Source organism: Leptonychotes weddellii, chromosome 1, assembly GCF_054177405.1.
Source record: "Leptonychotes weddellii isolate Sample4059 chromosome 1, ASM5417740v2, whole genome shotgun sequence".
NCBI lineage: Eukaryota > Metazoa > Chordata > Mammalia > Carnivora > Phocidae > Leptonychotes > Leptonychotes weddellii.
The window spans coordinates 108,220,768-108,237,673 of NC_138369.1; the positions used below are offsets into that span (position 1 = coordinate 108,220,768).

The window sequence follows — 16,906 nt, forward strand, 5'->3', positions numbered from 1 at the left end:
GGAGCGGAAGAATGAAGCGGGGGAAATCGGAGGGGTAGACGAACCATGAGAGATGATGGACTCTGAAAAACAAACTGAGGGTTCTAGAGGGGAGGGGGGTGGGAGGATGGGTTAGCCTGATGGTGGGTATTGAGGAGGGCACATTCTGCATGGAGCACTGGGTGTTATGCACAAACAATGAATCATGGAACACTACATCTAAAACTAATGATGTAATGTATGGGGATTAACATAAGAATAAAAAAAAATAATAAAAAATAAAAAAAGAGTAGAGCAATAACCAAATATCTACTAGGAAAACAAATCTGGAAAAAAAAAAAAAAAAAAAAACCCAGAAGTATAATGGACAATATGTGTGGTGGCTAGCCACCAAGATGATCCCAGTAATACCTGCCTCCTGGTATTCATGCTGTGAATACTCTTTTCCCACACAGAACAGGGCTGACTGGTGTCATTGGTAAAGTATTGTTATGATGATTGTTTATGATTTCCAAGGCTAGGTCATAAAAGACATGTGGCTTCTGCTTTGCCCTCTCTTGGACCATTCACTCTAAGGGAAGCCAGCTTCCATGTTCTGAGGTCACTCAAGCAGTATGAGGATTTTTCATGGCAGCATGTGTGTGGTGATGGGTAGCTGGAGGTAACCTGAGTGTCAATCTTTGGAAAAGTAATGGGTGAAGTGTGGTGATTACATAACATCAAACACCATGATTAAACTCAAGAGATTAAACCTAGATACATCAACATAGCTGGATATTAAAAATAGTGCTTTGTCAGAAATCTCACCCATGCAAATAAAAATTCCTCCAACAACAATACACATTTTGCAAGAAAACATTCAAATATAAAAGACATACAGGGGCACCTGTGTGGCTTAGTCGTTAGGTGTCTGCCTTCGGCTCTGGTCATGATCCCAGGGTCCTGGGATCGAGCCCTACATCAGGTTCCCTGCTGGGCAGGAAGCCTGCTTCTCCCTCTCCCACTCCCCCTGTTTGTGTTCCCTCTCCAGCTGACTATCTCTCTCTCTGTCAATTAAATAAGTAAAATCTTAAAAAAACAAAACAAAATATAAAAGATATACAAAAATACATTAAAATACTGACCTATGGTAGGGAGGAGAAAAATGAATAAGGTATGGAGATAAAAACAAATAAATGAATTAAACAAGAGAGAGAATCTTAAATTCCAGTTAACATACAGTGTAATATTAGTTTCAAGTGTACAACTCAGTGATTCAACACTTCCATATGACATCCAGTACTCATTACAAGTGCACTCCTTAATACCCATTACCCATTTCACCCATCCCCCCCACCCACCTCTCCTCTGATAACCATAAGTTTATTCTCTAGAGTTAAGTTTCTTGGTTTGCCTCTGTCTTTTTTTCCACAATGATCTTTTGTTTTGCTTCTTAAATTCTTAAATTCCACATATGAGTGAAATCATATGGTATTTGTCTTTCTCTGACTTACTTCGTTTAGCATAATACTCTCTAGCTCCAACCATGTTGTTGCAAATGGCAAGAGTTCATTCTTTTCTATGGATGAGTAATATTCCATTGTATATATTCCGTTGTATGTATACACCACTTCTTCTTTATCCATTCATTAGTTGATGGACATTTGGGTTCTTTCCATAATTTGACTATTGTTGATAAAGCTGCTGTAAACTTTGAGGTGCATGTATCCTTTCAAATTAGTATTTTTGTACCTTTTGGGTAAATAGCAATTGTTGAATCATAGGGTAGTTCTCTTTTTAACTTTTGGAGGAACCTCCATACTCTTTTCCAGAGTGGCTGCACCAGTTTGCATTCTCACCAACAGCGTAAGAGGGTTCCCCTTTCTCTGCCTCCTCGCCAACACCCATTGTTTCCTGTGTTGTTAATTTTAGCCATTCTAACAGGTGTGAGGTGATATCTCATTGTAATTTTGATTTGTGTTTCCCTGATGATGAGTGATGATAATTACCTTTTCATGTGTCTGTTTAAATTCCACTTTTATTATGTTGAGGTATGTTCCTTCTAACCCTACTTAGTTGGGCGTTTTTATCATGAATGGATGTTGTACTTTGTCAAATGTTTTTTCTGCATTTATTGAAAGGATCATATGGTTCTTACACTTTCTTTTATAAATGTGGTGTATCATGTTGATTGACTTGTGAATATTGGACCACCCTTAGAGCCCAGGAATAAATCCCACTTGATCGTGGTGAATGATTCTTTTAATGTGCTTTGGACTTGATTTGCTAGTCTTTTATTGAGAATTTTTGTATCCGTGTTCATCAGGGATATTGGCCTGTGGTACTCTTTTTTAGTGGAGTCTTTGTCTGGTTTTCGTATCAGGGTAATGCTGGCCTTACAGGATGAATTTGGAAGTTCTCCCTCCATTTCTATTTTTTTGGAATAGTTTGAGAAGAATAGGTATAAGCTCTTCTTTAAATGTTTTGTAGAATTCACCTGTGAATCAGTCTGGCCCTGGACTCTTGTTTATTGGGAGATTTCTGATTACTGATTCAATTTCTTTGCTGGTTATCAGTCTGTTCATGTTTTCTATTTCTTCCTGTTTCAGTTTTGGAAGTTTATATGTTTCTAGGAGTTTATCTATTTCTTCCAGGTTGTCCAATTTGTTGGCATATAGTTTTTCATAATATTCTAATTATTTGTATTTCTGTGGTGTAGTTATTTCTCCTTTCTCATTTGTGATTTTATTTATTTGGATCATCTTCTCTTTTTAATAGGTCTGGCTAGGGGTTTTTCAATTTTATTAATTTTTTCAAAGGACCAGCCCCTGGTTACATTGATCTGTTCTATTGTTTTTTAGTTTCTATATCATTTATTTCTGCTCTAATTTTAATTATTTCTTTCCTCCTGCTGGCTTTAGGCTTTGTTTGTTGTTCTTTTTCTAGTTCTTTTAGGTGTAAGGTTAGGCTGTTTATTTGAGATTTTTCTTGCTTCTTGAGGTAGGCCTGTATTGCTATAACCTTCCCTCTTGGAACAGCTTTTACTGCATCCCAAAGGTTTTGGACTGCTGTGTTTTCATTTTCATTTGTTTCCATGTATTTTTAAGTTTCTTCTTTGATTTCCTGGTTGACCCATTCATTGTTTAGTAGTATGTTGTTTAACCTCCATGTATTTGTGGTCTTTCCAAATTTTTTCTTGTGTTGACTTCATTTCATAGCATTGTGGTCAGAAAATATGCATGGTATGATCTCAATCTTTTTGTAATTGCTGAGTCTGGTTTGTGACCTAGTATGTGATCTATTCTGGGGAATGTCCCATGTGTACCTGAAAAGAATATGTATTCTGCCTCTTTAGGATGGAATGTTCTGAATTTTTCTGCTAAGTCCATCTGTTTCAGTGTGTCAGTCAAAGCCATTATGTCCTTGTTGATTTTCTGCTTAGATGGTCCATTGATATAAGTGGGGTGTTAAGGTCCCCTACTATCATTGTATTATTATCAATGAGTTCCTTTATATTTGTTATTAATTGTTTTATATATTTGGGTGCTCCCATGTTGGGTGCATAAATATTTACAATTGTTAGATCTTCTTGTTGGATTTTCCCCTTTATGATGATTTAGTGCCCTTTTTCATCTCTTGTTATATCTTTGGTTTAAAATCTAGTTTGTTTGATATAAAGATTTCCACCCCAGCTTTCTTTTGCTATCCATGCACATGATAAAATTCCTTCATCCCCTCACTTTCAATCTGCAGGTGTCTTTAGGTCTAAAATGAGCCTCTTGTAGGCAGCATATAGACGGGTCTTGTTTTTTAATCCATTCTGACACCCTATGTCTTTGGAGCATTTAGTCCATTTACCTTCAGAGTAATTATTGATAGATATGTGTTTAATACCATTTTATTACTTGTTTTGTCATTGTTTCTGGCAATTTTCTCTGTTCCTTTCTTGTCTTTGTTACTTTTGGTTTTTCCTTTCCACTCAAAGAGTCCCCTTTAATATTTATTGCAGGGCTTGTTTCGTGGTCACAAACTCCTTTAGTTTTTGTCTGGGAAACTTTTTATCTTTCTATTCTGAATGATAGCCTTGCTGGATAGAATATTCTTGGCTGCAGATTTTTCCCATTCAGCACGTTGAATATATAATGCCACTCCCTTCTGGCTTGCCAAGTTTCTGTGGAGATATCTTCAGCTAGCCTTATGGGTCTTCCCTTGTAAGTTAGGGACTTCTTTGATCTTGCTGCTTTTAGGATTTTTTCTTTATCACTATATTTTGCAAATTTAATTACAATATGTCTTGGTGTTGGCCTGCCTTTGTTGATTTTGATGGGAGTTCTTTGTGCCTCCTGGATCTGGATGTCTGTTTCCTTCCCCAGATTAGGGAAGTTTTCAGCTATTATTTCCTCAAATAAATTTTCTGCCTTCTCTCTCTTCTCCTTCTGAGACTCCTATAACATGAATGTTATTACATTTGATGGAGTCACTGAGTTCCCTAAGGCTATTCTTGTGTTCCATAATTCTTCTTTCTCTTTTGTTCAGGTTCATTATTTTCCATTATTTTGTCTTCTAGATCCCTTATTCGTTCCTCTTCTTCCAGCCTTGTGTTCATTGCATCAAGCCTGTTTCCAACCTCAGTTATTGTATTTTGCATTTCTGATTCTTTTTAAATTATTTTATCTCGGTGGTAAGGGTCTCCCTTAAGTCTTCCATTCTTTTCTCAAGCCCAGCAAATATCCTTATGATTATTGTTTTAAATTCTCCATCAGGCACATTACTTATATCTGTTTTGCTTGGATCTCTAGCCATGGCCTTATCTTGTTATTTCATTTGGGATGAATTGCTCCATCTTGGCATTTTGTCTAAGTCTTGGTCTTCTTCTCTGTGTTAGAAAAGGCTGTTATGTTTCCTGCTCCTGAGAGTAATGGCTTTATGAAGAAGAGGTCATACACTGTCCATGGCCTGGTGCTTCAGGGAGTGTCTCCAGTGTGAGTTGCGTGCACAATGCTGCTGTGTTTTGGCTGCTCTAGCCTTTAGGCCAATCATCTGCAGAGGCTCTCCTTGCCTGTAGTGAGCAGTGTTTGGTCCTTGGCCAGAGTGTGGCCAGTTTTAACTAAGTGTGCTCTGGTCTGCTTGTTACATGAGATCTGATACCACTTCCACTAGAAATGAAGTTTTGCAGAACACTCCAGTTAGATTACATGGTGTGGGCAGGGTTTCTGCTGGTCTTCTGGGGAAGGGGCCCACCACACTGGAGCTGAGGCAAGCTTGACCGAGAAGGGCAGTTGGGCACAGAGTGTGGGGGTGTGGGACTTGGAGCAAGCAGGGGAGGCAGCCAGTGTCGGGCTGAGCTGCCCTCAGCAGGTGACTCTGCGCCTTCGCTGAGGGGTACGGGAGGGAAATAGTGCCAGCCAGCTCCTTTGTCCCCGGAGAGGTTGCCTCAGGGCCTCTCAGGGACACGCTCCTGGAAGAGTGAATCATCTCCCCTCTGTGTGCCCCAGGTTTTCCTTAGATCGCTGTTTCCCCACTGTCTGCCCTTGGGTTGTTTGCCTGCCTTCTCTACTGGAGAAAGGCAGTGCCCTCAGGGCTCTATCTCAGCCAAGCCCACGGACCTCTAAAACTCCAGTCTTTGAGCCCTGCTGCTTGCAAGAACTCACAAAAATCAGCCCCTCTCATTTTCCCCACCAAAGGCTTTGGGGAAATGTTCTCCTTGTGTGCTCCCCTGTGTGCTCCTCTCTCTTTCTCTCTTTCTTTCCTGCCTTTCCCTGAAACCCCAGCTCCCTCTCCTCCACAGCACCAGTGATCCGTTTCTCCCCCAAACCATGTCTCCATACTTCCTACCTTCCATGATGTGGCTTCTTTTCTCCCTTTAGTTGGGCAGTTTGTTCTGTCAGTCTTCAGGTCAATTTCTGGGGTATTTAGGATGATTTGATAGTTATCTAGTTGATAACTATGTGTGAGGGGAGCCTAGGGTTTTCTTACTATGCTGCCATCTTAGCTCTCTTCTCCAAAAACCCAGACTTTAAAAAAAGAAGGCCATAGGAAAGAGTGATAAAAAAAAGAAGAGTTGCATCCAGTGACCCCTCAGACCAGTTTCAAAACAAAGAGGAGTCTGATAGAGCTGGGTTGTTCTAGACAGAAAAGTGGTTAATTAGCCTGGTGAGGGGAAGATGACATAAGCCAAGAACTTTTGGATTTTCACTTCACTTTGAGATCCCTGTGTCTTTATCTAGGGAATGCACTGTAATGTAAGTTTCTTAAAAAGGAAGAAGGGTTATGAAAAAGAGGCTCTGGAAATATGTCTTTATTTTATTTTATTTATTTATTTTTTAAAGATTTTTATTTATTCATTTGAGATACAGAGAGAGAGAGAGAGCATGAGCAGGGGGAGAGGCAGAGGGAGAGGGAGAAGCAGGCTCCCCGCTGAGTCAGGAGCCTGATGTGGGACCCAATCCCAGGACCCCGGGATCATGACCCAAGCTGAAGGCAGATGCTTAACCATATGAGCCACCCAGGCACCCCATATGTCTTTATTTTAAAAGACATTTAAAAAGTACTCCTGTTGTTTTTCACAAATCACCAAGTGTTTGCCTACTGAGTTATCTGGTGCAATTTGAACTAAGTCCTTTGGGCGACTGTCCAGCAAGTGAATACTCAAATATCATGGGGAAAACTATTGAATTTTAATTTTCCATGATTTTTCAAATGAGATTTTGACCTGATGTTTAAAAGTTCCACTATGACAGCTGTAACTATATTTTATATATATATATATATATATATAAAATTTATAAAATATATTTTAAATTTTTAAAAAGTGATTGAGACTTGGGGCACCTGGGTGGCTCAGTCGTTAGGCGTCTGCCTTCAGCTCAGGTCATCGAGCCCCGCATAGGGCTTCCTGCTCTGCCGGAAGCCTGCTTCTCCCTCTCCCACTCCCCCTGCTTGTGTTCCCTCTCTCGCTGTGCCTCTTTCTGTCAAATAAATAAAATTTTTTAAAAAGTGATTGAGACTTAACAAATACTAAAGAAAAATGTAGAAATCGAATTCTTACCGCAGCACTCGAACATAAAAACAACTCATTTCTTTGGGTTCTCCTCTGTGCTTTCTGGATTGGCCCAAAGCATCCCACGCATCAGAACACAGACTTGGGGGAAGAGGATAGAGAAGACAACTTTTCAACCCACTTTTCACATGATCTGAATAATGTGCTCGGCATGGTTATAAGCCAAATGCGGAGTATTAAAAAAGTTAGATAATGCCTGCCTTCAGGGAAGTTACATGCCCCCTAAGGATAAAAATGACGACATGAAAAATCAGAGGCCTGTGCTAGGGGGCGCTGTTGATGCGTCACCCTCAATGCTCGCCGCCTGCCTCTGAGCTTCCCTGAAGCCGTAGTTGTGGTTCCCCACATTGCAGCTTTGCCTCATGGGCTTCTTACGGCTTCTCTGACCCACAGCAGCGTGCTGAACCTGTCTGCAGGGAAATTTCAGAAATGCCTGGGGTGTGGCACTGCCGGGGGTAAGGTTCAACCAATGAGAAATTGAAGCTTGCAGATAAGGACGGCAGCCTCCCTAGCCTTCAGGAGTCTAAGCAGGATTGGGCCCCGCTGCCTTCAGCGCTAACTCCCTCTTTATTCTCAATTGGCTTTGCTGGTCCCTGTCTTGCTTCACCCCTCCTCCACGTGTGCTTCCTGAGAAGGGGTTCTAAGTAAACGGGACTGCAGGTGAGCACAGAGCTGGCGGGGAAGCTGCTGCCGTCCGAGCAATCACCTGAGCATTGTGCAGAATGAGAAGACCCGGGAGCTCGAGCCGGAACCTGGGGTTGTGAAACGGAGAAAGGGGAGCCACGATGATTTTAAAGAGTGACCAGTCACCTGGAAGCCAAGGAAAGCTTCAGACAGGCCTAGTGAGATAAACACTGAAATGTGTCCTTCTTGAAAAAGCCAGCGAGCTACAAAAATAGGCAAGAGGAATCTGTTTCAAGAAGTCAGGGAATTGGTAGTAACTGGAAGGGGAGGGCAGAGAAGGGGGCTTCCCTTTTTTGATGTGGGTGCTGCTGAGCTGTGTATGTTAAGTTCCTGAAAAAACATCAAGCTGCCTATTTATCACACTGGCACTTTCTGTAGGTATGTTACCTATTAGTAAAAAGTGTAAAGAACCACAGGTAGGTCAGTTTAGGTGGATGGGCTGGAAACCAGGTGGCAGTAGGTTATAGAGCAGCTAGAAGGTGAAATAGGAAATATGGAATACCGTGAAGAAGCTTGACTCAATCCATTGTCTATTGTTGTCACAAACCATCCCAGAACTTAGGGGCTTATGACAGCAACTGTTCCATTTGCTTATAATTCTGTGGGCCAGCCATTTGGGCTGGGCTCAGCTGGGCGGTCCTGCTGCTAGTTGCGGTGGCAGTTGGACTGGGTCAGGGTGCTCTAGCATGGACTTACACCCATGTCAGATAGTTGGTGCTGGCTGTCATCTGGTCCTTTCTCTTGGTCTCTCATCCTCACTTGGTGACAGCATTTAAGGAGGATTAGAGTGGAGGCTGCAATCTTCCTGGGGCATAGGTTTGAAAGTTGTACAGTGTCATTGCTGCCATGTTCTGTTGGCCAAAGCAAGTCATAAGCCCCGCTCTGGTTTAACAGTAGGGAATGGTGGGGACTGTGGGGACCTAGACAGCACATACATCTTAAAGGGACAGCTGTTCAGCTCCCAACAGGAATGATGCTATGTGTCCCATTGTTCCTAGACATTCTGATTTTGCACAAAAGTCTGAAACCTAAAACATCATGTGAAATCTTTCAATTTTTATATTTAACAACTAATTCACAATGTTAAACAAACTCTATGGTCCAAATAAATATGCCTGTGAGCCTTGAACTTATAACCTCTGCCTCAGATGATAGCAAGATTTCAAATAATCGAGACCATCATTCTCCAAATAAAAGTGGAAACGAATTTAAGAAATCCATACTCTCTCTTTGGCCTGTGGGGCATCAGTCTATGACTTTTGGTTTATTTCTGTAGTGTAGGAGACCAACACTGTAAGCATAATAGGAATTTGGAGAAAACCACCTTTCATTTCCTCCCCTTAGACACCTCTCTCTGCCCTCCCTCCAGCTTAGAACGTCCACTTGGAAATTATTATTTTTTGAAGTATAGTTGACATACAATATCCTATTACTTTCAGATATACATCATAGAATTCCACATTTTTACACATTATAAAATGATCCCCAAGATAGTCTAGTTACCATCTGGAAATCACTATCATTTTATTGACTTCTGGAAGTGGGAAAGAAGTCCAGACCATGGGTGTGGGTGTGGGGTGTGTTGTCCTCTCTATTCAAGATGGTCTGTCTCACTTTCAGAGAGTAGATGAAAGGCATCTGCTATAGCTTGATAGAAACACCTGTGTGCACATCTGCTGTTGTGCTTTTACCTATGTATCTCATTGGCCTTCATGAGTGCGGCTTTATTACCACGTTTGAAGACCTCAGAGAGGATTATTTGCTGGCAGAGTCCCACTGCTGGCAAGTGGCAGGTGGAGATCTGGGGTGAGCTCTCTTGCATGCTGAAGCCCATGCTTTTCCCATTGGTATTTGATCAGTCCCATACCTGTACCTCATATACCTGGGGGTTGTATGTAAGCCCCCAGAGTCTTGAAGAGGGGGTAAAGGGCAGTCTCAGGGCCATGACCATTCCTAAGTGTGAAGCTCTAGAACTGCTGAATGAGCTGAAACATGTGAAGTGCTTAGAAGAGGTCCTGGCCAACAAAGTCACTAATAATAGCTATTACTGTTATCAGTAGTAGTAATATGGTTGTTTCCACATTCCTACTCTGGTGTCCTCAAAGACTGACACTTACTCTATTTCATTCTCATCTTTGCTGTTTTCTCCAGCTTGGTAATTCCCACATTTGCACTCAACTACCTCTTATTTCAGGCACTTTCTTATTTTGAGAAGGGCAGTAACTTTGCACTCACAATTCACTAGAATGTGGGCAGCATGAAGGGCCCCCTGGTCTGACCTGCTCACTGATGCGCCCCAGGACCCCCAGTGGCCTTCTGAATATGTGCTTACTGGAAGCTGTCTCAGTTTTTTAAAAGAAATTTGCCGCCTCACTCTATCATCACACCTCACAGGGGACAGAGGCCTGGGAGTAGCAGAGGATGCTGAGACTCTGAGGCTGATCCTCCCGGGGGCCCACGACTGGGGTGTAGGGCAGGGTATCCACAGATACACAGTGCTGTCTCAAGGTCAGACATGTAGCACTCTGGCTCTCAAGACCCCGGTGCAGAATGAGGAATCTGGTTTTCAAATAAAGGGACGCTGCTGATTTCACACTTTTAATTATTTAATTAATGAATATTTACATTTTTAAAAAGCAGTTAAGGAACCAGGCACAGAGAGCACTGATTGTGAGGCAGAGAATGGATACATGGATCATTTCCAATGCTTCACGGATGGAAAGTTCACAGGAAACTGAGTCTCCTGAGTTCACAGTTCTCATTCTGAATACAAACCCTTCAGCCGATCCATCCTCATTTTTTTTTTTTTTTAACACTTTAGTTACAAACATTGTCAACCATGTATGCTTATGAGTGCTCAGCTGGGAGAAGCCTGCTTTAGCTGACAACCTCTCTTTCCAGAGCCAAAACCATGTGATTTTATTCCTGAAAGGACTCGACCTTGTTCTTAGAATAAATCCATTGTAGAATGTTGGGCTCTGGGATAAGGAGACTTGAAAACCTTGTTAGGGAAGAGAACAGAACTCATCCAACTCTGTTTGGTGGAGGTACTCTGTCTGGACCTTCTCTGCTCTCTCTACAGGAAGGACCAGTAGGCTTTTCTTAAAAGATGGTGAATATTTTAGAAATTGCAGATCATTTGGTCACCAATGCATGTAAATGAATGGACATGGCTGTGTTTAAATAAAACTTTATTTACAAAAACAGGAGGCCCAGCCTTGGTGTGCCAAGCGCTGCAGTAGAGGTGAGGCTAGGAGTCTGAGTTCTGTCCAGAATATCAAAGTATTCTGAACGGATGTTCACTGCCAAGTATTTGTTTTTTTGTGTCAGTGACGTGCTCCAACTACAATACTTCGGTATGAAGTTTTAGAGTGGTTTAGGAGAATATCAATACCTTTGGCCCAGAAGAATCCAAGTAGATCTACATTAGGAGGGCATGATGTTCTATTTCTTTGTGTCAAGCAGAAGTAGGGTGACATTCACTTATGTGCATTTATTAAGAATAAATTGAACAATTATAGCAGCTTGGGGAAAGAGCAAGTAAGCCTGCATTTTGGTTGGATTGCCATCCTAGTCTCTCACTTTACAACTTCCAAATGATCAGCGTGACAAATTTTCATTTACCTTATGTTTGACTATGGTTTGTAAGTTAAAAATTTAAAATAGTATAAAGGAAAAATATTGCAATGTTAAAGATAAGTTATTTGAACTTCCATTATTAGGTGGTAGTGGTGTCAGAATGATGGCTAATTAGGCCACGCAGTACACCTCGTGTCCACACCCCGTGTGACTTTTGCAGAATGCTGCCCTACGGAAGCTGCTATTGCAGATAGGCAATTATTGCACAGAATCTTCCAGAAAATCCACCCACCCAAGTAAAGCTGGTAGCCTCTCATCTTTGCAGAAGAATATCTTGCCTTTGAGAAGATGCAGTAGAAAGGAAACTGGCCCCAGAAACCAACAGTAAGATTTCTTGCCTGAGATTCTGTAAGTTTGGCATTTCATGAGCTCGCCCCTCCACCTCGTTTATTCACCCACCAAGCAGTTACTGAGCACCTCCACTGTGCCAGCACTGTTCCAGGCTCGGAGAATACACTGTGAACAAAACACAGCAAAGTCCCTGCCCCGTGGAGCTTACATTCAAGCAGGGGGAGACAGATGAACCCTTAAGTACACGATATCACGGTGTTCAAAACAGCTTAGAGGTATCCTGTCTGAAATCTGTTTACTGCCTCTCCTCACTTGTGGACAATGACCACGTCAAGGGAGAGACCACGTCAAGGGAGAGGCCACGAATGAACCACAGCAATTTCACTGGTCCTGCCTCCACCATCTCTTAGATGGGTGAACTCAAGTGAGTCCTTCAACCAACCTGGGCCTCAGTTTCTGAGGAGAGGCTGGATTAAGTGACTTGTTTTTTATGAGAAGGGGAGCTTTTAGGCCTTTCTTTTTCATGGTGTTAGGAGAGCATTTTGCACAAAATCAAAAGCCAGTGCATTGACTGTTCTACAGTTGAAAAAACATGTAAAAGTAAACCATAAGAAATCCTTAGGTATTCCACGCCCACTCAACTCTCTAAATGCCAATCTAAACTTCAGAAATAGCAAATGTCTTACTTACAGCTGCTATAGAATGAAGTCATTTTACCATCTTCAGCCATCCGAGAAATTCTTTATTCATAAAGCATAGTCCCACCTCATTCGTGAAATGTTCTCTAGCTGTGACATCCTCTCCTGAGTGTGACACTCTTTCCTACTCACCCAGATTATTGACTTTATACTCCTGTTTAACCTCTTCCTAGCTCCATGAAAACAAGGATTGGGTCCTCGCTTTTTCTGAAGAATGACTCCAATGAGATTCTGTCCCAATAATCCATACATGTGTGATCAATGCACCTACATCATGTTTTATGGGCACAGGGCTTTTGGGAACCCACATCAGCTCTTCAGGCTGGAAGAATAGTTCTGCTTAGTAACATTAGAGCTGGGGTGTACCAAAGGGAATACTACTATTCACAAAGGAAACATGGGTTTCCAGAACAATTCATAGACTAGGACAACGTGAATTAATGAAGATCCTAACCTCTTTGGAAGGCTGGTGGAATGTTAAGGCATATTTAATAGTACAAGTTAAGTAGCAAGTATATTGTAATCAATTAATTTTTCTTAAAGAAGGTAACATAGCTGAGAGCTGAATGTCAAATAAGGTCAGGCTTCTACTTATTAATTTGGTAGGAGTTATGAAGCCTCCGGTTCTCTTGAAAGACAAATTGCATTCACTGGTTTGATTTTTCAAATGGAGAAACTCAGATCTCAATCAATCCAGCAGCTAAGGGTGATAGGAAATTTTCCAGGACTATAAGGAATCTTCTTTTCTTGTCTGGATCAGATCCCCACGGCCACCTTGGAGGCTTCTGAAGGCTGCGTGCTCTGAGTTTTATCAGCTGCTGTGTAATGAAATATCTTACATGTGTTTTCAAATTTGATCAGGTGGGCCCTATCAAAAGACCATATCTTGTCATTGCCTTCAGAGGCAAAGTAAAATCTCTGCCTCAATAACCAAATTTACTTCCTTCCTATTGCTCTGTGGTGTTAAGATCTATAGTCTCGACATTATCAGAAGCACCCAACTTGGGCTGCTATGTACATAACGTCTACCCTGTCCTTTCAGTCACTGAAAAGGGATAAGGACCACATCCTTGCTTGGGTGAACACTCCTACGTCAGGACCAGATGGGCAGGGGCATCTCCCTGCCACCCTGAAGCACCTGGGAGCAGCATCACGACATCTTCTAGAAATAAAGAATGTCTCAAACCGTGTCAGTATGTACTATGAAGTGAGGGCAGGTCCGGCCATCATCAGCTGCATTAATGAGGGTCAGAGAAAAATCAGGAGGGTTCGACAATTTCTGGCAACCTAGATCACAGGCACAGGTAAATTCTTGTTAGCAAAGGTAATGCATTTTGGTGTACACCATGGAATTTGTTGTTGAGCATATAGCTACCAATAAGAAGACAGTCCCTTTTTCACATGGATAAGCAGGAGGAGTTAGAAAGCCCATCTGATGTTCAGTGTCCTTCTATCAGGACTGCAGCCCTGCCCAGCCAATCCAGAGGGTCCCTGGGGTGGATCCCAGCATGCATCAGGGCTGCCTGCAGCTGTGAGGATCTCCCTAAAGTCACTGTGCACAGTGTACTTTTCAAGGTGGAAGTCCTTGGAGCTGCAAATGAATATCACCCTTAAGTCCAAACCTCTGTGGGCACTATGGCTTCTTTGGTTCCAACGGAAGGCAGTAGGCTTTCTTCAGACAGGAAATAAAAGGGGAACTGCACTAAGAACCCACGGATCTTCTTCAGTTCTTCCTCAGCTCTAATAGGATCTTCCCTTGCTAAGATGGGTTTGGTTATAAAGTCTCTCAATTGAATTAAATTGTGTACTTCATCATTGGGAAGGCACCGGAACACCTGATTAAAACACAAATAGGAAGAAACTAGGTCATAAGTTTAAAAGAAAAGATATCCCCTTTACGGAAAATATGCATTCTGACAGACAAAATCTTTGCTAGTTTTATGCCACAGCACAGACCTGATTGAAGAGTTGTTCCTCTTTTTTTTTTTTTTTTTTTTTTGAATTTTTTTTTTTTATTCGTATGTTAATCCCCATACATTTGAAGAGTTGTTCCTCTTATTTGCTACCAAGAGATGCCTAGATTTGCTTCCATCAAAAAAAAAAAAAAAATCATAGATCCTTCTATCTGATCTACACGAGTCATTGACTTCAGGATAAAGTCAAGCTAGTGGTGTGGGAATTCCACTGATGTTAGTCCACATTCAGGTTAGGATTTTGGATTATAATTCCCCGAGTTTCACTGGAGGTTCTGGTCTAAGAGGAAAACTGCAGATTATATTGTCTCTAACTTTTCATTTTCAAAAATGTTCGTATCTGTACCTTTACTTAAAGTTATCAGTTGTACACTTATTTTGCTAACTGAAAATGAGCTTCCCATAGCAGAATACTGCCCTCCTAAATACTTCAGCATGTATTAAGAATACGGATGTGCCTATATAACCACGATAGCATTCTCACACCTCAGAAAATCCATTCCAAATCATTTACGATAATGGTCCATATTCAGACTTATCCTATGTTCCCAAAATGTTTTTTATAGCTGCTATCTACCCTGCCTCCATGAGGATCCAAAAAAGGCTGTGCACTGCATTTTTAAAATTACATTTTAAAAGACTCCATGCATATGACCTATTTGGTCGTGGCCTTGAGTCCTCAGTATGAAATAAGGCTATGTCAACTGTCATGTTTCATTAGGAATGATGAATTCTCCAGGCTGGAAGGCACTCCAGCAGTCATGAAGAACACCAACACACTCTTACCCAATTTCTGATAGATGGTCAGCAGATCTCAGCTTGAAGATTTTCTATGACAGAAAGCTGGCTACTTCATGAAGTAACTTGTTCCCCTGTCGGACAACTCTTAACTCTGGTGCATTCTTTATTATAACCCATGGATAGAACTTACCAAAAGATACATTTGGCCTCCCTAACATATGGAGCTGGTTTTAAAACACCTTTCCAAAATTAGAGCTGCCCAACAAAGGACGTGTTTCATTATTAGTAAGTTCCATCATAAGGATGGACGCCATTTACTCTATGTGTTAAATACATTTAAAAGACTATTCTTTATTTTCATAACTACCCCAGTGAATATTCCTCCCAGTTTATAGGAGAAGAGAGGAGGGCTCAGAAAGTCAAATCACTACATACAAAGTTCTATCACCAGCAACTGGGTGAGCTGGGTTGAACCCAGGTCTGACTCATTTTTGGATCTCATCTGCCTCTTTTCTCTTTGTCACTAGACACATCCAAAGGCTGGGTAACCACCTTCTAAGGATGCTCATGATAGGATCCCAGAGTCAGATGAGAGATCAGAATGCAACTAACGGCTCTGCTAAACCATAATCCATGATACTTTTTGACTCTGTTTTTTAATGTCTACAAAGAGGTATTTTATTACAACTTGGAAGTGTACTGGTTTTTTACACTCATTAAGAATACTCTGTACCAATAATATGCAGTAATAATGGTGTGCTTTGGTGATGTGATTCAATTAAAAAAGGTGGGGGGTGATATGCAAACCTCACCTTATCATAAATTGTAGCATTTCGAGCTGCCGTTGCAACCCACACCTCCTTGAAGAATTTGTCACTCACTGGATCCTGAATGTTTTCACTTGGGTCAGAAAGATAGCCAAGGACAACCCTGAAATACAAATACCCTCCAAAATGAGTAACTGAGATAAAGAAGTTTGCTGCAGGCATTGTTTCTAATGACAATGTACTTCATTATGTTACCATTCATGTAACCCAACCACAGAAGTCCTTTTTTTTTTTTTAAGAAAATCAGAGGAAGCCATTAAAACTGTGTGTGTATAAAACCTTAGTTGCAAAACAAAACAAATCTAAGCTGTTATGATGTTTGGAAGTTTTAACTATTGGATAGACAGAAAGACCTGAATTTAGTTCCAAGAAAGTCCTGGCAATTTGGCCTAAGGGGGTGAGAACCTTGGAGGATAGGGTTACATTCAAAACATGGGCCAGGGGGCGCCTGGGTGGCTCAGTCGGTTGGGCATCTGACTCTGGATTTTGGCTTAGGTCATGACCTCAGGGTCCTGGGATTAAGCCCTGTGTCAGGCTCCACGCTCAGTGGAGAGTCCCCTTGGGGATTCTTTCTCTCCCTCTCCCTTTGCCTCTCCTTCTGCTCTCTCTCTCTCTCTCTCAAATAAATCTTTAAAAACACACACACACACACAACTCATGGGCCAGCAAATGGGCAAAGTCCTTTCCAAGAACTGTCTCAGTAAATCCTCAACAATCTTATAAAGAAGCAACTATTATTATCTCCAGTTTACAAATAAGGGAACTAAGGCACAGAGAGATTAAGTAACTTGTTCAAGGTCTCAACCAGGATGAAATAGCCCTTTCTCCTCCCTCTCCCCCTATTTCTCTCCCTTTCTTCCTCCCTCTTACCTTCCCTCCCTCCCTTCCTTCTCTTGGGCCAAGAACTATGTCAAACTCTAGGGTACAGAAATGAATACAAAAGACATGGAGCTTCCTTGGGTAATTAAATTTGATGGGTAAGATCAACAATGAATAAATAATCATCCTCAAAAAGAATGAAGTATTGTGATAAAT

The 16,906-nt window shown here is 41.5% G+C and overlaps 1 protein-coding gene across 10 annotated transcripts in view; it reads right to left on the bottom strand.

Annotated features, from left to right (window-relative positions):
* Window positions 1–10,287: 10,287 nt before the first annotated feature.
* PLD1 (phospholipase D1) overlaps window positions 10,288–16,906 on the bottom strand; it is a 189,292-nt gene continuing 182,673 nt past the window's right edge. For all 10 annotated transcript variants that reach the window (XM_081829662.1, XM_081829656.1, XM_081829638.1 and 7 more), the window contains 2 exons: window positions 15,857–15,974; window positions 10,288–14,165 (listed from right to left, as the gene is read on the bottom strand). In XM_081829662.1, coding sequence (XP_081685788.1) covers window positions 13,941–14,165; window positions 15,857–15,974 — 343 coding nt within the window. In that variant the 3' untranslated portion in view covers window positions 10,288–13,940. The remainder of the gene's footprint in view (window positions 14,166–15,856; window positions 15,975–16,906) is intronic.